The following is a 21,444-nucleotide window of genomic DNA, read 5'->3' on the forward strand; positions in this document are numbered from 1 at the left end:
TTGAGGCATTATTTGAGAGTGTTTCCTCTTCCTGATCATTGTTTAACTCATACCAACCCTCAGCAGTGCAGAGTGCAAGCACTGCAGTCACAGGTCTGCCCGTGTTGACTGAAGGATTCCTTTCAAACAGAGGAAACAATGGCAGCATGGACCTCACAGTAACATGCCGTGTAAGACTCTTAGGTAACAATGCAGGACACGAGTAAATGAGCTGTCAGCGCACTCTGTCTCTGTGCATGTAAAGGCCTGAACACTGCTTTACCCGCATTACATGTCAACCTGCTCAGCTTCCTCCAATATCTGATTTCACACTTAAATCAGCAACTAGAAAAACACGCATGCAGCTTCCTCATTCCGCACTCTTTGGGATGAATTATGGAAAGTTTGGGATGAAGCCTTCCCAAACACCACACAAAGCTCAAATGTCTCATCCACAGAGGAAGAAAACACTGTAACGGGATCATAGGCCACTGTGAATTAAAAGACTGATAATCAGCCTCCAATCAACAGGTTGTTCTCTGCAAATACATTTTTGTGCCCACTGAATTATTTTTGATCTTCCTCCAAATGAAAACCCGCAGGACTGTCAGTGAGGTTTAAAATACCCCCTCTTAATCAAACGGCCCAAAGAAATAACAGGAATATGCTCAGACTTCTGTTAAGTCAGGTAAAACACACACCTTGCCTTAACTGTTTGTGCACTAATTGCACTTATGTTCATAGTCACCCACAAAGCCCAGTTTGAACTGGGAAAAAGTGAACTGGATGAGGCCTGCATTATCATTTGTATCAGCCAGCATCCACTTACTCCTCTTTCATTGTCACAGAAGCTCCTGACCTGGTGCACAATACTGCCCCCTGTATCTGCTTCATGTCGTGAGGTGGAAGTTTTTAATGTGGGGGAAGAAAGACAGCAAAACTAACTCCACCCAAGAATCAGCTGTTTTGTTTGGGGGGGCGGGGGGGTTTGCTCAATAAGTTAAATGAAGCCATGCATACTACAAAAACTTTCCAAGTTACACGCCCTCAAAGTTGATAGGAATGAGTCAAAAGTAAGTTCTTAAGTATATGAGATTCCACATGAAACTTTCAGGAAAAAAAGTGCATTTAAATTCAAACTGCAAGCAAGGCAATTTTACACCCACTCTGTCAAAATCTAAAGCCAATATCTCATTTATATAAAGTTTCAAAGTAAAACTGCACCAATTTAACACCTCTGATGTAAAGTAACAGAAACAAGTATTGGTACTCTGGATCTGTTTTCTAATAATTTAATGGAAAAAAACTTCAAAAAGTGCATTCTGAGTAATGTTTTAAGGCTCATATCAGAAGGCTGGTCAAATCAAGTTACAGCACATGAAAGGTCTCTCTTTTTTTTTTTTTAAACCAACATTTTGATACAAGCCTCATCTTTTAGCCATGATTCCTTCCACATCATAATAACTTTAGGTCCTCAGATTTTTTTCAAAATCCTTGTAATGTGAGCCTTGGGTAAAATTTTAAAGGCTTGATAAATTTCATGCAGAGATGTCCTGTACTTAAAAAAGTTATGATAGCAAATTAAAACACGCCAAATTTCAACCCACTCCTGTGTATTTTGAGGGCCTGTGACTTGGAAGAAGGTAAAACTTTGCCTGGCTTCATTAAATAATACTAATACTAAAAGTTATTGAAAAAAAATTTTATAGGAGGCCATTTCACCTGTCAGGAATGCATTCCCATTTTTAAGATCCCTGCATTTCAACTTGCAGTTTTTCTGTCCTCTATTAGCTCACACAAGCTCTCTGGCCACTTCCGTCCCGCATGCGTCTCCAACAGAGACCGAGCATTAGTCAGGAGTTCTTCCTCCCCACTGTTACCACTGTCTGGGCTTCTCTCTAATATTGTAGCGCCTTTACCTTACAAAACAAAGCATCCTAAGACATCTGCAGGTGTGAATAAGATTTGAAGTGAGATTGAATTGAAATTGTGTGGTGAAAACCTTTAAAACGTGTATGTTTTTATGGGCTAAAGAAGATTTCTTTGGTTCTTTCTTTGTTGGAGCAATGGTGCAGGGATAAATGAGACCAAATACAAAATAAAACACATGATATCAGTAATATCAGCCATAAACCGGGTGGTAAAACATCTGCTCGTGGAGGAGGAAACTGAGAGAGTTTCAAAGCTCTGTCTGCACCACCATGCAACCCTCACCTTTCTGAGCCAGGTAGTTCATCTGGTGCCTCCTGGTGTGCTTCTCCTGCAGCTCCTGCAGGAAGCTGGACCCGGAGTTACTGCGGCCCAGGAAGGCATCAGACCCGGACGCCTCCGTGGAGCTGTCCCAGCTGTCCGCATTCCTCCTGCTACCTCCGCTGTACGTTTCATAAAGCTCCACCAGAAGACAGTCCACTATGGATGTCCTCGGAGCTTTGAGTCCATCTCCCACAGATTCAGAGTCGCTGTCACCTGCCGTGTTGGTCCTTTGGGTGGCGGTAAAGATGCCAGGCGGGTTTCCACGCAGTCTGGGCACCTCCTGCTCTCCCGGAGACGATGATGTGTCATTCGGTGACTCGGCGGGGCTTGTCCACTGCTGAAAGCCGGAGAAATCATCCTGCAAGGAGGCTGTAGAGTAGACATAAACCCCGCTCTCTCCCTCGGAGCGCAGACCACCGTCGCATATGTCAACTTCCAAAAGTTCATTCCTGTTTAATTTCACCTCCGATGTCATTGTTTTTGTTAAGAGAAAACTAGACGAATTAACTCTCTTATCCTATTGCGTTTTTTTTTTTTTTTAAAAATTATCTGTCATTTTCTTGACAACATGCCTGAAACTGGAAAGTTTTCTTTGAGCGTTTCGAAGAGGATAGAGTTCCTGGAGCACTCCATTCCTCACCTCAGAAAGGTGGAGACGAGTGTGACGGCGTTTACTTTCCTTCCTGGATGTTCCTGACTGGAATTCACTGCTCCCCCCTCCTGGACTACACAATGGACCAGCCCACTATGCTGAACTTCTCCAACCGCTGCCAAACTTTCTCCAGGTCGCACGACAGGTGCGCCAGGTGCGTCGAGCTACTGAACTGACCAATCAGAGAGGAGCCCAAAAATATAAAGAATAAATAAATAAATAAATACTGCAATTGATAAATTATTAATAAATATTCCATGAAATAAATAGATATCCCTATGAAATAAAATAAAATATTTTTTAAATACATTTTCATTATTATTTTTATTATTATTTTATCTTAATCTATTTCAAGATTTATCTATTTATATATATATATATATATATATATATATATATATATATATATATATATATATATATATATATATATATATATATATATATAAATAGATTAAATTAAGAATTGTCACATTGAGAATTCTAAGCTTCTAAGAATTCTAAGAATTGTTACAACAAAAGAAGAATTCTACCAACACACTGAGAATTATAAGAATTCTAAGAATTGTTACAACAAAAGAAGAATTCTACCAACACACTGAGAATTCTAAGCTCAAAGCCAGTATACAAAGATCATATTCAGAATTGTGAGAACAATGTCTTAATTCTAGCAGCGCACTGAGAATTCTAATATCAAAGCTAGTATTAAGGACCACTCGATTCATCTACACACGGAAATTCGTGATATGGCTCAATATTAAATGTTAAATATTGTAGAGGGTAATTAATTAAAAAAAAAACAACAAGAAAAACAACTTTCCAATAAGCCGAAGTAATTTCTTGATTTCTTTGCCTGATTAATCACTGAGCGACATAAAGTGGACCTGTACATCAACAATCTATTTTTTTATTCTTTGACTGAAGTTGATTTTTGTGATTGACAGTTTGGGGGAAAATCCTTATAATGCCCAAAGAAACGAAAAAAAGGGGGGAAAGTCATATGTCTAAAACTGCTGTGAGACTGTGATGCACCTCCAGGCGTGAGGCTCTGGCTATCCCAGCTGTCATAGGGTGAGAGGCAGGGTCCATCCTGGACAGGTCACCAGTTTGTCACAGGGCTAACACAGAGACAATTTAGAAACACCAATGAACCTAATGCCACTAACTGCATGTTTTTTAGGAGGATGCCAGAGTACCTGGAGAAACACACAAGACCAAGGTGGATTCAAACCCAGGACCTTCTTGCTGTGAAAGGTCACACTACACCCAGAAAACCAAAAAAAAAAAACCAAAACACTGGTTTTCCCACTTGCCATTTTCACTCCGCCTCACTTTACTGTGAACTGTGCTTGTGTTTTTATTAATTATGTTGGGGTTCAGTCTGCTTAATTTAATATTTGTATTACAGACAGAGCGGTGATTGAAGGACCGTTCTTGTTTCCCTTTTATATATATATATATATATATATATATATATATATATATATATATATATATATATATATATATATATATATATATATAGAGAGAGAGAGAGAGAGAGAGAGAGAGAGAGAGAGAGAGAGAGAGAGAGAGAGCAAATTTAAAAAGAAAGAAAGAAAACAAATAGCGTAAAAAAAACAAAATATATCACGCCTACAAATCAGCTGACTCGGGCTTCCGTAGTACCACGTGACCAGCAAAGGGGGAAGTGGTGAGTCAGTGTCGAGCTTGTTGCCGTGTTTTTACCGTCTGCGCGGAGCGTGGTGAACATTTCACGCTGTTTTAAGGCGCAGCGCGGATGGTGGAGGAAGTCTGCTTCAGCAGTTTGTAGCTGAATGAGAAAAATGAGCTCATCTCGCTGCTCCGGACCGAAGATGGTCTGCTGGATCCTGATCTGCGTCACTTTATGGAGCCACCTGAGCGGGAGCAGCGGGGCCAAATCCTACCGGAGACCCAACATTGTTCTGATCCTCACCGACGACCTGGACGTCGCCATCGGGGGTCTGGTCAGTAGCAGCTTCTCTGAGAGTCGTGACATTGTTTTTTTAATGACGTTTAACCGGATCAGATGAAGCTGACAGCTCACATTCCTGATAGGAAACATCAGGCAGGCATCTGACAGAGTCAGCAGCCTCATCGGTCAGCAGCAGGGTTATTATGTGAAACCAGCTGCCACTAAACATCTTAGTTAACTGAAGAAATAATGTAAAATTAAAGGACAAATATAAACTGCGGTCAGAGAATGTTGTGCTTATTAAGACTGGGATGTTTACAGGACTGTGAGTCTGTGCTGCCTTCACAGAGAGTTGTTTGTGCTGTAAAACCGAGTCTGACAACATCAACAGTAATAATAATCAACCCAAACTAAACACTTTAAACCAGGGCTGTCGGACTCGTGAGCCACATGCAGCTCAATCCGAGACCAGCTCCCAGGTCAGTAGATCAGGTTTCTGCTGCCCCCTTCTTATAGATTTATTGGCCAATAAATAATGCTAAATTAATTACTTTTAGTAGGTTTGTATTTTATAGATCGTTATCAGGTAACTAATTAGTAACTTAAAGCTTTAAAATGATTGTAGTGGAGTAAATGCTGCACCCTTCATTAGATTCACCTGTGCAGGTATAAGTGCCAGAAAGCCAGAGGTGGACAGCTGCTGTCAGCCTGCAGAAGAAACAAATCTGCCAGATTTAAAGATCACGGTAAACTGAACAGACGGCTTCGTCTTGGTGTTTGTTTACACTGTAGCAGTTGTGCTGTTGCAGTGTAAACAAACAGTTGGTCATGGGCTGGAGATGAGATCACTTTAAAACTTTAAAACCAGTGTGCTGGCCGAGGTCATTTTCACTCCTGTGTAGCATATCTGTCACCACCACACCAGGAACAGAAACACCTTCTATAGGAACTTTAGGCTGATTAATGATTTCAGTGCAGTTTTTAACGCTTTGTGGAGTCATCCAGTGGACCTGATATGAGACTGTTTGAAACAAAAAATGAAAACTGCAGACACAAACAAAAAAAGGCTTCAGTCTCCTTATTTCTCATCTCATCTGCTAATTTAAAGGCCTGATCCAGACTGATAGTCGGTGGATACGCCACTGAAAGAATGAAGCAGGTTAAATGTTATTACATCATCGCTGTTGTTCAAGAAGTTTTGCTTTTTGTTGCCTTTACTTGTACTCTTAAACTGTGTGGGTCCAAAAATCACTGTTTACACTTTTATCAAATTTTTATCACACCAGTGACACATATGGCTATTATAAATTATTCGGACACCTACTGCCTGATATTACTAGATATTATTTTCACTATTAACTAGCTTGTCTTCATTTTATTAAAAAAATACTAAATATAACAATCCAGCAAAACTGCTTGTTTTGTATTTTGTGACCAAAAATCTGAAAATTATGCAGTTTTCTTTTGTAAAAGAGCTCTGTGACACCTTGTTGGCTTCCAGGGTAGAACTTCCTAATCTAGATAATAGATTAGGAAGCAATAAAAAAAATTGTAAACTCTGATAATTCAATTAAATGTAATGCCAAATTTATAAAAATATATCAAAACCATAAAAAATACTGAGCCTTGTTCTTGACTTTGGTTTAGTAAAGAATCTGACTTTAGATTATTTAGAATTTTTACAGTACTGAATATCTGAACCTAATATTACACTAAATTCAGCCTCAGATGAATTAGAAGATACATGTACATTTTATTTTATTTTGTGCACAGTAGTCTCAGTATTTTTCTGGAGGTGTGTAATCTGTGCTGAGACTGCAGTCATGTGAGAAGGTGAGGTCATCACGTGGAAACCTTTGGTGTTATTGACAAATTTGAACATTTTTTCGTCTTTCAAACAGCATCTACAGATAAAGGTGACGAGTACCACAAGAAAAAAAATAGGCTTTTCAATCATCTGAAGAAGAAATATCTTTGGATAAAATACTCGTTGGTGGAAAAGAGTAAGTCTGTCATTAAAAGAGAGTTCCTAAGATCTTGGAACGAGGCCCTAAAGAAGCTCCAGTTGTTGGCTTTTAATCTGAAAACCCTGATTATAATTTCACAAATGTGATGTGATGTCTAAAAAACACAAACAGTTTCTGTGGGATATACTTAAATTTTCACATGACTGTACAGAGTCTTACCCTGCTGGGAACTGATGAACAGGCCTCAGTAAATAAGAAGTTTGCTCATCCAGGCATTAAGAAAAAAATACTCCTCATTTTTGCTGATGACCTTCGAGCAAACAAACAGTTTGAGTGCAGTGAGTTATATTAATGTCAGCTAAAGTGCAACATTTATTTTTCTCTCAGAATCCACTGAGCAAGACGAAAAAACTCATCGGCGACGCAGGCGTGACGTTCACGAATGCAGTAAGTATAACCTGCATGTTTAGCTTTCCCCTTGCTGTCGTCACCAAAGGCTGTATATCAAAGATGGACGTAGCCACAGTGAATCACCCAGTTGATTTGTGAAATGCAGCTTTTGAAGCATGTGCAATCATAGCTTTATGCCACAAATGCAGGAAGGACCAGAACAAAAACCCAAGGGATACTGCATGCTTATGCAAGCTGTTAATCATAGGCAGCTCCACCTTAAAGTAAACTCTGCTTTATGCTTCTTCTGGATACTAAATAGGACCATCAAATTCCAAATAACCATTGTGCTGTTTGAAGGAAAGCTTGAAACCATCAGCTGAGATCATAATGTTATCAAGAAAGTGTTTAAGGTCATAAATCAAGCAGGCAGAAGGGTTATCTTCTTATCTGCATTTATACTACTCGACTTCTTTTTTGCAACTAGAGGAGTCGCCCCCTGCTGGCCATTAGGAAGAATGACATTTTAAGATATTTTTTATTTGCTTCACTTTTCAGACCCTCAAGTTGTGTACGCCTTTGATATACAGCTTATCAGAGACTATTTAGTGGCTGAAAAAGGGCATCATTGAGTCCTGCTTTGCCTCTCTTTTAGCTTTCTCACAATATTCTAAAAGCAAATCTCACTGCTGTCCAAGTGCCTCCAGGCACCTATTATATCATCTAAATTGACCTTAATTTTAATGGTCACTGGGGCATAGAAACTGCATTAAATTAAATTAAAAGCACTTAAACCTTCCCTTAAAATCAGTTTCTAAAAACTAAAGCTTTTTTTTTTTCCTCTTCTGGAGGTTGTACTGAATTCTTCATATCTCTGTTTTATATTGTCTCTTCTTTTTCACTCAGTTTGTTGCCAGCCCGCTGTGCTGCCCCAGTCGCGCCAGCATCCTGACGGGGAAATACCCCCACAACCACCATGTCATCAACAACACCCTGGAGGGCAACTGCAGCAGCAAAGCCTGGCAGAAGAGCGAGGAGGCGCACACCTTCCCCTCCATACTGAAGACCTACGCTGGCTACCAGACGTTTTTTGCCGGGAAATATCTCAACCAGGTGAGCGTCACCTCTTAGAAGAATCAGTGACTTTGGAACGAGGCTTCCCCTCTTTGTTCTTCTGCTGCCCTGCAATTACCAGGAGAATTAAGGAGTTCAAAAATAATTTCCATAATGAATCAGGATTGTTTACATCCACTAATTGCACACAAAAGGAGATTAACTTCCTGTTGGTCATGAACCTGCCCTGAAATGTTTATCAGTGTGTGCAGAAGCTGTTTGGCCATATCAGAAATATGAGGCACTGTAAGGTGTTACAACTTTCTATACATTTGTTGTTGTTACTTTGTTTTTAAATGTATGTATGTGTCAAAGCTGCATGAAAGTAAGACATCATTTTAACAGCTGTTCAAATAGGGAACCAGAACGTCCTGTTAGGATGTTTTAAACTGTCACTTCCAAAAAAAGACGCGTAACCCTGTTTGGCTCCTCCTCGGTGTCTTTGAGCTTTCCCCACTCAGCTTCTCATCCCAGAAAATGACAAACTCTGTGAAAACTACAAGAACAAACCCGTGTTTGCTGTGTGTTCTATGTTGTTGGCCCACAGTTCAGTAGATTTTGTCATTGTTTAGTCACATCCATCAAACCTGACGTCCTTCTGAAGTTTATTAGATCGATGTCACACAGTGTGGCTTGTAGGGAACTTGTAAGATTGTGTCACCGTTCATCTAAACAGCTTTGGTTTTAATAAATACATTTAAAGGAAGGTAAATAATCCTGTAAATGCAGTCTTTCATCTGAACATGCCAAAGACTCATTTTGTGATCATTACTTGGCAACAAATTCAGTATTTTTTTTTTTCCACTTTGTGTTTTATTACCAGTTTTTCAGAACACATTAAACTTAAATTGCTTTCCTGTCTCAGTGCTGTGGTTGACGGGAGGTCTGAAATGCAGATGATGAGAAAAATCTGTTTGTTTGTTTTTTTTATAGTGTCCTGATGCATTTTTCTGCTCTCGTTCTTGTGCTGGTCTCAGTCATCTTTTCATACCTTCTAAAAAAATGAAGTGCACATCCTCTTGTTTGTGTCTTGCAGTACGGGCACTCAGAAGCTGGTGGAGTGGAGCACGTTCCTCCAGGCTGGAGCAGCTGGGTTGGGCTGGTAAGCCTGAAATTTCCTCGTTTATTTACTCGTACAGACATCGTGAGCCAGTTTTAGATCTCGCTACAATCCTGAACCTTCAGCTTTTTAAAAATTTAATTATAACACAAGTTGGTAAATATTATTCTGATATCCTGGAGATAATATTTACCTTTTATTTGACTTGATCTAGATTTTAGTCAGACTGTTTTACACCCTGTAGAAGAGAAGGGAGAGGATGCAATCCTGTAATCTGTTTCAAAAACGCACAACATATATTGTGAAGAACATTTTTCACCTCTAATATCAGCATTTTCCTGCTGCAGTGTCAGTTTTTCACCACAAAGATGCAAACCTGCGGGTGCAGCATGTCTCTGAAGAAAGGACCGAGCTTCTCCTTTGCAAACATGGAGTCAGATTAATGCAGACGCACCCGTGAATTTGAGCATTCCCACCGTCACGTTTCACTGCAGCGTCATTCTCCCTCCTGTTTATCTCTTTATGTTCATTCTTCTCTTACTGCCACAAGTCTCAAGCTTCGATTCATCAGCATTTTTTTTTCCCAGCAGTCTGCTGTGAAATGCATGTTTTTCTGAGCCGCTGGGCTGCGTTTGCTGACTGGAGTCTTGAGTTTTCTATTAGGAAATTCTGTGTCTGTGATAACGCTGCTCTTCTGTCTCAGTGAACAGTGCTTGATGTATTGATCTCATGATGATCTGGTCACTTCGGGTGTCTGTCTGATCATACTATAGATAAAACGATAAGGTGACTTGATTTAGTTAAAGCTCTGATTCTCATCTGAATGCTTTTTTTTTTTTTTAAGCAAAGGGGAAAAATGGTAGACGTAGTACAACGATGAATCCATCAGATTAACAGAGGAGTCGCCCCCTGCTGGCTGTTTGAAAGAATGCAGGCTAAGGCACTTCTGTACTGGCTCCACCCCGGAGCTCCATCTGTCTTTGATACTGTTTGTATTCACCGCTACCAGCAGGACCAACCACAGCTCCTCACTGATATAAAGGTTTTAGTCCTTGATGAGAGTTACTCTCAAACTGGGACTCCTCGCTAATATTTTTAGGCGGAGGCTCTTCGGTTATCAGACTTTTCTGAATGTTGACCCTGATCTTTTGTACAAAGATGCAGTGACGCCCTCACGTCCACAGCTCTGCTTAAACCTGGTGCAGAATCTGAAATATGTATTCTTCATTTTACGTGTCAGAGCATCTCATGTTTTGAAATAAGTAAAAAAAAAAAAAAATCTGACAGTTTTTAATGAGAATATGACTGCAGTGTATGTTTCATGTTGCACACATGTTAAGTTCTGATGAAATCATAGCTCCTTAGTGTCATGTGGCTGGAAAAATCTGTGTAGAAAGAGCCAGACTTATAAAAATAAAATTAGATTTGCTTGAATTTATATTAGGCCTCTAACTGGTTTACAGAAGTCATTATACTGAGGTCAGGTCTCTGCCAGGCAGGCTGGTTTATCGTCACCGTTACTGAATGAACAAACACAGATTAGAGCAGTGGTCTCATGACCTGAAAGTTTATTATAACAAAGCGTGAGAGTCATGCAGTTTATAGGATTCCTGCAGTTTAAGCCAATAATCCTTCGTTCCATGTTTGGAGGGAACTTTTAATGAAATGTTGCAATGAACTGCAGCCTGTCTCAGATCATGGCTGACCTCATGTGATTGTGATGACTTTGTATTTAGCAATCATTGTAATCTTCTTCTTTATTTAAAAAGGGGTTTTCCTGCATTAGATTTTAGTCAGAGCCAAAGAAAATCCACTGAAACTGTAAGAAAATTATTCTTGAACTCGTTTTATTCATTTGGATTTCATATATATATATATAAGGTAGCAATAACTGTGTATTAAAGATGGATGTATAGCCATCATCGTGATGTCCATGGGGTTTGGATTCTGCACTTTAAAGCATCATCATTGTTGGGGTTTGGAGCCAGAAGTGACCATATTTGGAGAGGTGGCCTGTTTAATTATCATGACCCTAACTTTAAGCCTTCCCTGTATCCAAATTGAAGGGTTATAATAGCAGTTTAGCCTGTTATGAAGGGTGAAACTATCCATACAGACCATAACAGCCTGTAATGTTTGTGTATCAGGCTGTAAACTTCTACATTTTAATGTGGCCGTCTGTGTGGCTCAACACTAAATTTGGAGGTTGCCATTTGACACAGACCTGTTACTCTTATGAGCGTAGTCACACTCAAAGGGCCTTTTCTGACCCAGTAAAAAAAAAAAAACCTTGGAAGCTGGAAGAGCATTCATTGGCACCTGTTGCACAAAGAAAGCACAATTAAGGTCGCCTAAGTCACACAGACTTAGGCGACCTTAATTGTGCTTATTGTTGCAGTTCTGGAATAAAGGACAGACTTCATGTTTTCATTTTGCACTCAGTCTGCAGCTTTTCTTCTCAGTGAGGTATTTCATAACCCTGTTGCCTCCTGGCCTGTGTAGTTTAGTTATTTCAAGAATGTCACTGTAAGGTACTTTTTTCAATGCTTCAGGCTCAGTTAAATCTCTTATTTGTATGTTTTTATATGGTGATGAACACCTTGATATCGACTGTTGATTGTCTAATTCCCTCATTACTTAAATAAGTACAAATATGATACGGACCTGGAAGCAATTGTGTCCGGTAGGTGATGCGTGTGATACGGTGTTGGAACAGTACACTCACTCGTAGTATTTTGCAGTTCTTTAAAACCAAAATATTTTACGGAGTCGTGTTTGTGTTTTCCAGGATAAGAACTCTAAATACTACAACTACACGCTGTCGGTGAACGGGAAGGCTCAGAAGCACGGAGCAGACTACAGCAAAGATTACCTGACAGATCTGCTGGTGAGACATCTGACCAGTTATGACTGTGCACCCTCGATATGACTGCACACCATTCATTGCTTTATTTCTACACCATCATTAATAAGCACCTTAGTAGCCACAAACTGAAAGTATTGTTGTCTTTTTGCTTCATAGCCAGTCAAGCGTCACACTTTAAATTTTTAGGAAAAAATAGAAAAGATAGAAATCAGGCGTGCTGAATAAATTAAGAGCGTGAGAGTATCTAACCAGTCCGGTGTGTTTACTCTGGCCCAGTGTTCCACTTTTGGACGAGTTTAACAGTTACAGGGATGTTTTTACTCCTTTAAAGTCAGAAAAGAACGTGTCAAAAATAAAACCTAACGTGGAAAAATCTCAGTGAACCTGCAAACCTGTTGCAGAGCTCAGTGATGTCCTCACTGCTGTATGTTTCTCTAAAATCTGAGGTTTGCCAACTGAAAACTATTGAGAAACCATAATTTATGAGTCATGTTTCTTCTTCTTTTTTTCTTTTTGTTTTGATGCCACCAGCTTTTGGCTTTAAATTAGTCTTTATTTTTGGCTTAGACTTCTTTATGAGTATAATTAGGAGCGGTGTAATGCTACAGACTGAGTCTTTGTGAAGTTGTAGATAATGTATGGTAACTGGAGCTTAAAATTAAAAGCGCTGCTTATTTCTTCTCCTCCATGCACCATTGTCTGATCAGTAATCCAAAACAGATGTGCAATTATGTAAACTGCATTGGGCAATGATCAGTAATCAAAGCTGTTGTTGGTAATAAGCGCAGTTATTGATCAGTCGCTCCCCTCTTTCTCAGGCCAACATGTCTCTAGACTTCCTCCAGTATAAAACCAGCTACCAGCCATTCTTCATGATGGTGTCCACGCCGGCCCCCCACTCCCCCTGGACGGCAGCTCCTCAGTACCAGAACAGCTTCAAGAACACCAAAGCTCCCCGAGATCCCAACTTCAACGTCCACGGGAAGGTAGAACTTTTTAAAAATTTTAAACTCCTTGTTGAAATTTCAACTAAACAGACGAGACTTCACTGCTGAATTCCACTGATTTCAAAACTAAGAGAGAGGAAGCTGTTAGGTTGATGCATTCTGTTGGGTTTGTTCAGTCTTTACCCTGAAAAGGACCTTTTGTCATTATGACTTTTATTTCTCTCCTCAGGACAAACACTGGTTAATCAGACAGGCTAAAACCCCCATGTCCAACTCCTCCATTCAGTTTCTGGATGATGCCTTCAGGAAACGGTCAGTCTCTTCACCTCCTCACCTTCCTCTTTCTTTGCTCCACTTCCTTTTTTCCTTTTTTGAAATATCCTCCTCAGCACATGCCCCGCTTTCTCTCATCTCTCTCATCGTCCTTGTTTTCCTCCTCCTTTTCACATTAATGTCTTTACATTGTTTCCCACAGATTCACAGTGTATTTGCAGCAGTGTGCATGCATATGTACAGCTCCTTTCATGGCCACCAGCTTTCTTAAGAGCGATTCATCACTGCGTCCGTCATCCTGTGGATGAGATGAATTTGTCCTGGATGTGACTGTTTGCGAGCTTCCGTCGCTTCTCGGTGGATTTTCGCTCTCTGTAGTTTGTGCTGTAGCCAACCAATGACAAGAAAGCTTTCTTTCTGTGCTTCAGCCATTACACTGACCTGCGAGTCGTGACGGAGCATCGGCCAAACGAGCCGCTGCATCGCTGACGTTCTGGAACATCTTAAATGGACTGTTGTTCCATTTTTCCTTTGCTTGAGGAAATCATCCCTGGATCCCATTGGACTCAGGATCTGTGGGCCCTGCTCAAATCTTTAAGAAGCAGTTTGCTTTTATTCACTTCTATTTCTTTTCATTTGCTTTAATTGTTGTATGTATGCCTTTTTTTATTATTTTATATTACTGTGAAGCACTTTTTGACTTTTTAATGGAAGGGTGCCATGCAAACACATTCTACTTGCTTAAGAAATAAAAACTGAGCAAATAAATTGAGGAAACTCCCCGAAACTAAACAGAATTAAATGCAGCCGTTAAAAACAGAAAGTAAAGAGAAGTTCAGAACGATAAGCTGATGCTTGCTGCAGTCGGAGATGGTGGATTTGAAGGACGTCCAGCACGAGGGAAAGCATGAGACAGGAGGAACTGGGGCTTTCAGAATTGGAGAGAGGGGATTGTCCACGAATGAACTGAATGTGGATGACAGACAGAAATTAAAAATGAGGCTGTTAATATATCTGGGCAGCCCGCCTCAGTCTGTGTGTAGGGAACTCTGTTTTATATGTAAATGTGGTCTCCAGGATAACATTTTCTCCTCATTCCCTGCTTATCTTTGCCTGCAGGTGGCAAACGTTGCTGTCAGTGGACGACCTGGTGGAGAAAATAGTGAAGAGGTTGGAGGTCAGAGGTGAACTGGAGAATACCTACATCTTCTTTACTTCTGATAATGGATATCACACAGGTATGTCTGTGTGAACACTTCATTTTTACGTCTAAAGGCTTTCCACATCTGCAGTTTTTCAAAGGATTTGTTTAACATCCACTTGGTTGTCAGTGGGGAGGGTTAGGTTAACCCACCACTTATTATTTCACACCTTTTTATACCCCCACACATTTGGGAAAGGCTTAACAGAGCAGAAATTAAAGGAGGATGAAATTATCAATACTGTTCAAAGTGTTTTTCTTTACTGTGTGGCCAAAGTTCACCAGTGACCTGCCAGATGATAAGAAGTGTGTGAAGCTTGTTTTTGGACACAGAATAAAAAAGTGGAAGGACTCTGCAGGCTTGATGAGGATGATGTCTCCTCCTGTTTCAGGTCAGTTCTCTCTCCCAGTGGATAAAAGGCAGCTGTATGAGTTTGACATCAGAGTTCCTCTCATGGTCAGAGGACCGAATATCAAACCCAACCAGACCAGCAAGGTACGCACACACACACACACACACACGCGCGCGATGCCTTTTCTCTCTAATCAGTACTTAGTATTTGTCAGTATTTACTGATCCTCTATTGGTACAGTCACTGTTGAGAATATATTTTCCATATTTAATGAAATGATTCCAAAACTTCAGCTCAGCTTTTTTTGGAAACGTGTTGCTGCCATCAAATTCAAAATGAGGCTATATTTCTTTTATTTTATATTGGCTTTGTGTGGTTTACAAATGATTAGGCTTTTTAAATCCCTCACAAATCACTGCGTTCTGTTTTTATTTGCATTTCACACAGCTTCCCAGTTAAGTTTAGAAATCAGGCTGTAAGCTGAAATAAGAAACTCAGTCAATCCACCCACAGCCCAGAAAGCTTAAGAACATTTGCAGTTACTTGCAGATGTTTTGCCTTGATATTATTACCTATGTTTCTGGCATAACAGTGACTTATTAATGTTACAGGCTCAGCTGTATTTTTTTGAGTGTGTATTTGTGTTTGTGCATTTTCTAATTTATGCAGATTGTACTGCTGTCTCTCTTATATAATATTTATGTAACTGATAATCGAATCTAGTATTTAAACAAAGAACACCGTGTCATCCACAAAGAAGAACGTTTTCTTTGTCTGTTTGTCCTTTTTCTTGTGCGTGAGAGCCTGTAGAGAGGCTGTATCCACTCTGCTGTGCACTATTTGTTGAACTGAATGCTTTTTGTCTCTTCAGATGTTGGTGGCGAACGTTGACCTCGGTCCGACCATCCTGGACATCGCCGGCTACAATGTCAACAAGACCCAAATGGACGGCATGTCCTTCCTGCCAGTTATGGTGAGAATACCAAGCTTGTTTGCTGCTTTTGTTGTGTTACAAGGTAAGAGAGGTGTGGTAATTAATTCAGGCAAAGTTGAATATTAATATGCTTTATTGGAGACAGACTGCAGTTCTAAGTTGTTTAGATTATATATAAACAAATGAAATAAACACTGAGAAGTTACACTACAATCCCCGGCCTCTCCTGTTAGTCAGGCCTAGCTATACATATAAAACTGATTGCAGATAGATCGTATTAATAGTATCAATATTATTAACTTTTTTTTTTACATCATTAAATATTGATCAATTTCCACGTCAACACCTGGTTTTACTATGATAATACAACAGATGCAGGAGGTCCAGCAAAAAAGTGATGACTTACAAAAGGTGGTTAAAGATCATTATGTAATAAACTAATCAATTTAAATTCACACTTGTTCATATCTGTGTGTGTCACCAGGAAGGGAAGGTGAATAGCACCAGCTGGAGAACAGACATCCTGGTGGAGTATGAAGGAGAGGGCCACAACAAGTCGGACCCCGCCTGCCCCCTGCTGGGACCCGGAGTGTCGGTATGAAAGCAGGGACCGTTTTATAATCCTGTTTTATAATGTTTAATCTAAAACTCTTCTTCTTTAGGAGTGTTTCCCAGACTGCGTGTGTGAGGACTCATACAACAACACCTATGCCTGTGTGCGCACCATCGCCCCCTCTGCCAACCTGCAGTACTGTGAATTTGATGACAGTGAGGTATTGTATTTATTTGGTTTTGTAGTGTGTTTTATATGGCAATTTGGGGGGTTTTTCAGAACTGCCAAGCATCCTGGACACACACACACACACACACACACACACACACACACACACACACACACACACACACACACACACACACAATATAATTGAATGACCCAGTGGGGATGATGAAATCTCCCCCCCTGACCTGTCGTCCTGGCTCCCCCTTTCCATAGCGTTTGTGTTGTACTGATGAGCAGGTGCTTCCTTTGTATGTTGGGTTTAGAAGAATCCATAGGAAGTATACCCTGGCCAGGATTCAAACCCCTGACCTCCTGCTCCAAAGACTGTAATGTTACTACTACACCATTCCAATTATCCTGTTCAGGAGCCTGTCCCAGCTTTCATAGGCGATAGGCTGTTGCAGGGCCAACACAGAGAGACAGACAACCAATTAACCTAACCCCATTAAGCGCATGTTTTTGGACTGTGGGAGAGCATGCAAACTCCACACACAGAGAGAGAGAGAAAAAAAGAGGCCTGGGCCAAGGTGGAATCGAACCCAGACCTTTTAGATGTTATTCTAACTTTGAGGCAGCAGTGCTAACCACCACACCACTGTGCTGCGCATATCAATATATAGATATTTTGACATTGAGCAGAATAACATGAAACACAATTAGTTAAACTCTCTTTGCTTTTAATTGGGATATTTTGTATCGAGCAGTAATTATTGGCTCTGAAAACCCCACATCATAGCCTGTTAACTGGCCACGTCCTGTCCGCGGGACATATGTAGTGTGTTTTATATGGCAGGCTAGACCCTCCCACTTTGACACCTCATTTGGCCAATCATGTTAAGAAATGGGTTTTCTATAGCCAATAACCAGAGGGCGTCACATAGCTTTTTCAGGTGATTTCGGTACAGCCAGTTACATGATTGGCCGAATGAGGTGTCAATCAAAACAATGGGAATGTCTCCATTTTTAGATAACATTCTAATATGTTCACACAGTGGCAATAAATGTGAAAAATGCTTCATGCTACACAATTAAAACCGCTGATGTGCAGATTTTGAAATTCCTCGACCTGCTGGCATCTGGTGGTAGAATCAGGAATGAAACGTCCTAAAAGCTTGATCCATCTGTTTGAGTTTTGACAGATTATTACCATACTTCACTGGTGTATGCCTTCTGTAGGTGTTTGTAGAAGTCTACAACGTGACAGCAGACCCCTACCAGCTGACCAACATCGCAAAAACCATCGACCAGGAAGTTCTGGAGAAGATGAACCATCGGCTGATGATGCTGCAATCCTGCTCTGGACAGTCGTGTCGGACGCCCGGCGTGTATGATCCGAGGTCTGTTCAGCAAACTCTGCATTTTGTCTTTAATCAGATATCTTTTGCTAAGTCAAAGGATTTGATTTTTTAATTATTCTGTCCTGTGTTGTTTTCCTCCACTCAGGTATAAATTTGACCCACGACAGATGTTCACCAGCCACAGCTGGCGGCTCAACAGACTCAGGCAGAAGCTGAAGTAGGAAGATGATGAAGGATGTGGGGAAGCGGGGGAAGAAGGGCTGCAGTGAGTTTGGTATTCAGCCTTTCCTGTTGTTGTTGCCTTGTTGTCGGGCCTCCTCAGCCAGTCTCTTTGTCAGATGAGGACGGAGAAGTGATCAGGTGGGGGTCATATTTTGGGGCTGCCATGGAGATAGGAGGCCCACCTTTAAACTTCCTGTTTGGACTGCTTTTCAATGATTTTTGTCAGTAGGTGTGAAAGAGATTATTCAAAATGGATTTACACTAGGCAAGCCATTATTTAAATCTTGTTTTCCTATAAGCATTACTTTGCACTGAACATATCAATTCAAATCCTTCTGAACTACTCACTCTGATTGGTTAATTCATGGTCGACACTTGAATTTATCAGAGAAAGCTACGGAGCTCTTAATCTCCCATTAGGTGTCACTTTTTTCCCCTTTTATTTTATGCATTCATTTTAAATTTACTGTAAATTCACAGGTACCTTTTATGACTTCACTTGCCATCAGTGGCAGAAACTGCAGTTCCACTAATGACCACTTGAGGGAGGCTTCAAAAGTGAGTCAGTCCCCATAGAGTTTCATGTTAAAGCATCCAACTTTACAGTAGTAATAAACACACTTACAATCTTCTACAAAAAGCAGTTTTGGTCTGTATAGTTAATTAAAGCCTTTACAACAACTGTAGGGGAGTTTAATTTAAAAATAGCCGATCCATTTAAATTGTATCAAGGCTTAAAGTTAAGCAGGTGGATGCCAGCCACTGAAATGGAAATGCCAATCTTGGGTGCATTTTAGGATATTTTTAATGCACTTACCTGAGAAATAACATAACTTGCTGTGCAGTTAATAGTACCAAAATCTGTCCAAGAAGGTTGTGCTCCAGTTTTAGTATTGTATTTATATTTTATTAGTATTTATAATTTTATAATTTATTATAATTAGTAGATACGCCTGTTCAAAGCAGTCATCAGTCTGTGGATCCACTTGCTTTCATCTTGTTGTCCAAATCATTTTAGGCTCCAAAGACCAAGATAGCTAACACTGTATGGCATTCTGAGGTGAAACTAAAACTTAATTAGCTGACTTTTCTCCATTATATGCCAGCTGTATGCATGTGAAGTCATTACAGACATGTAAGAATTTATAGTAAATTATCCTCTGCGCACAATAAGAAAACATCACCCTAAGGGGGTTTGGGAGCTCCGTAGAAAGTTGTACTGTCATTACTTTAGCAAATACAAGCTCTAAACTGCAAATGAGGCTTTTTGCATGTCAACACTTGATAGATGATAATGCTCTATTTAAGGATTTCTTAAGAAGTCCAGCTATCATTTGAGACAAGTTCTCAGAGCAAAGATGTTCTTCTAACAGGCAAAAACAACTAGAGCTTGCAATTTGGCAGTTACTAAATGAATCCTAATTTATCAAAATTATACTACAGTCATGTTACCCACATCAAAGGTAAAGTGTAACAAAAGTTTATCAGTTCAAAAACAAACTCCCAGGTTTTATATTGCACCTCTAAGAACACCCCCCCCCCCTCTTCCAGTTTAGCAGTGTCCAAGCTAAACGCTGAGCTGAGAGATTACACCCAAACAAAAAATGCAATTTCAGTAGTTCTCGCACTGCAGGGTGCAGACAACCAGGTTAAAAAAAGACATGTAAAAGTAAGTTTAATGACAACCACAGTTATTGTGCTGACCCCTCCGTGAAAATTAAACTCTGTACTTTTCTTTTTTTAATTCTTAACGACTGGTAAAACTTGTCGACTGTGAACTTCTTTTTTTTTTTTCTGTATAAGAATTTAATTATTTTGTGTCTGACAGACAGGGTCAAAAATGTTGTAGCATGACATCAAAAAACATACCAGCTGTAGCTGCATCACTTTCCAACTCTAATGTGAGGCTGATTGTGCCCACTCGGCACAAAACCAGATACGCCACAGGTCGCTAAAAGTAGGAGAACAGCAAGTCAGACGCAGCAGCAGTACAGAGCATCCTGTCATTTTTCAAAATAAGAAACTGTGCACCAAATGCAACGCTTCCAAAAACATCCTGGTGCGGAAAAGACATTTCTGATGTGATTTAACATGAGACCGGTATACTGGCCTAAGTAAACAGAGAAAGAAATGGGTCATAGGTAATGAAAAATATCCCCAGATAATTTTGTTACAGACTGCTACCTGTAGGAAATGCACCAGAAATCACATTAGAGATCCCACAGAAACCAGTGCCTTGATGCTGCTGGGCCCAGTTTTAAATTTGGTCAAGGGTTTGGCTGGGTTTGGTTGGGCTGAGTCTAAAGAGTCAGGATGAATTGTTAGTGGCAGCAGTGTTTCAACTAAAAACCTCCTTCCAAGAAAGATTTACAAATCTGTTTTAAAGCTTCAACATTTCAGTGCACTGTTTAAACAAAATTATCTTTATTTTAATGTTCCTTCTGCTCCTGTTTGGATTTTTACATGCTGATGTTTTAAAGGAATAGCGGAAAGTTTGGGAAATTGGATGTTGATACCATTCCTGTGCGTATATCCAAATGTATAAAGCTGAAGCCAGTCAATATTTTGGTTAAACAAGAACCACCCAAGAGCACCTTTAAAGCCTCTAAAGTCATAATTAGTTAGCTTTAGGTCTGCTGGGAGGCCAAGTCAGACAGTTTCCCTGTTTCCGGTCTTTATGCTAAGCTAAGCTAAGGGTCTCCTGGCTGTAGCTTTGTTTAATGAACAAACATGAGTGGTATCGATCTCTTTGTCTAAATTTAAAGCTCCCTAGCTCCAAAACATTGTGCTGATGGTCAAAAAGATGTGTGTAGATCATTTCAAGAAGCAAAACGTGAAACAGACTGTGTGTAATTTTGACTGAGAACTTTTTTTTTTATTTTCTGACTTCAGAAGCAAAGCTTTTCCCACGTTCTGTTACCGTCTTGTTATTCTTTAATAACAATACTGTGTTCATGCACCGCCTCTTGCTCTGTATTCAACTTGTTCTGAGTCACAAACTGGACTGAATTCTCGTGATGATCGAAGTCCTCCACTGCTCTCACACACACACACTGTGTGATTGTTTCTCTTTGTACAGCTGCACACATCATTTCTATTCACTGATGCACTTTTCGCTCTGTCAGAACCGTTTAGTCGTTTTTGGCACCTTCAGTAGTTTTGATGATGTATTTTTGGCTTATGTGTTTTTGTCCAAATAAAGGCATTCTAAAGTGATTA

At 40.0% G+C, this 21,444-nt stretch overlaps 1 protein-coding gene across 1 annotated transcript; it reads left to right on the forward strand.

The window, feature by feature from the left end:
• The first annotated feature begins 4,701 nt into the window (after nt 1–4,701).
• Nucleotides 4,702–21,441, forward strand: gnsa (glucosamine (N-acetyl)-6-sulfatase a). The gene is made up of 14 exons (XM_030719886.1): nt 4,702–4,872; nt 7,175–7,234; nt 8,084–8,290; nt 9,327–9,392; nt 12,139–12,237; nt 13,035–13,202; nt 13,393–13,475; nt 14,556–14,674; nt 15,030–15,133; nt 15,862–15,963; nt 16,409–16,519; nt 16,587–16,697; nt 17,882–18,042; nt 18,149–21,441. The coding sequence occupies exons 1-14, from the start codon at nt 4,702–4,704 to the stop codon at nt 18,222–18,224; spliced, it is 1,638 nt and encodes a 545-aa protein (XP_030575746.1). The 3' UTR covers nt 18,225–21,441.
• The last annotated feature ends 3 nt before the right edge of the window (nt 21,442–21,444 follow it).

This window comes from Archocentrus centrarchus, chromosome 23, assembly GCF_007364275.1.
Source record: "Archocentrus centrarchus isolate MPI-CPG fArcCen1 chromosome 23, fArcCen1, whole genome shotgun sequence".
Classification (NCBI taxonomy): domain Eukaryota; kingdom Metazoa; phylum Chordata; class Actinopteri; order Cichliformes; family Cichlidae; genus Archocentrus; species Archocentrus centrarchus.

Bases quoted from the DNA above. Each gene is read 5' to 3' on its own strand.
- gnsa (XM_030719886.1), top strand. From the start codon at position 4,702: ATGAGAAAAATGAGCTCATCTCGCTGCTCCGGACCGAAGATGGTCTGC. The intron at 16,520-16,586 runs GTATGAAAGCAG...CTTCTTCTTTAG, and splicing joins TGCTGGGACCCGGAGTGTCG to GAGTGTTTCCCAGACTGCGT. The intron at 16,698-17,881 runs GTATTGTATTTA...TGCCTTCTGTAG, and splicing joins GTGAATTTGATGACAGTGAG to GTGTTTGTAGAAGTCTACAA.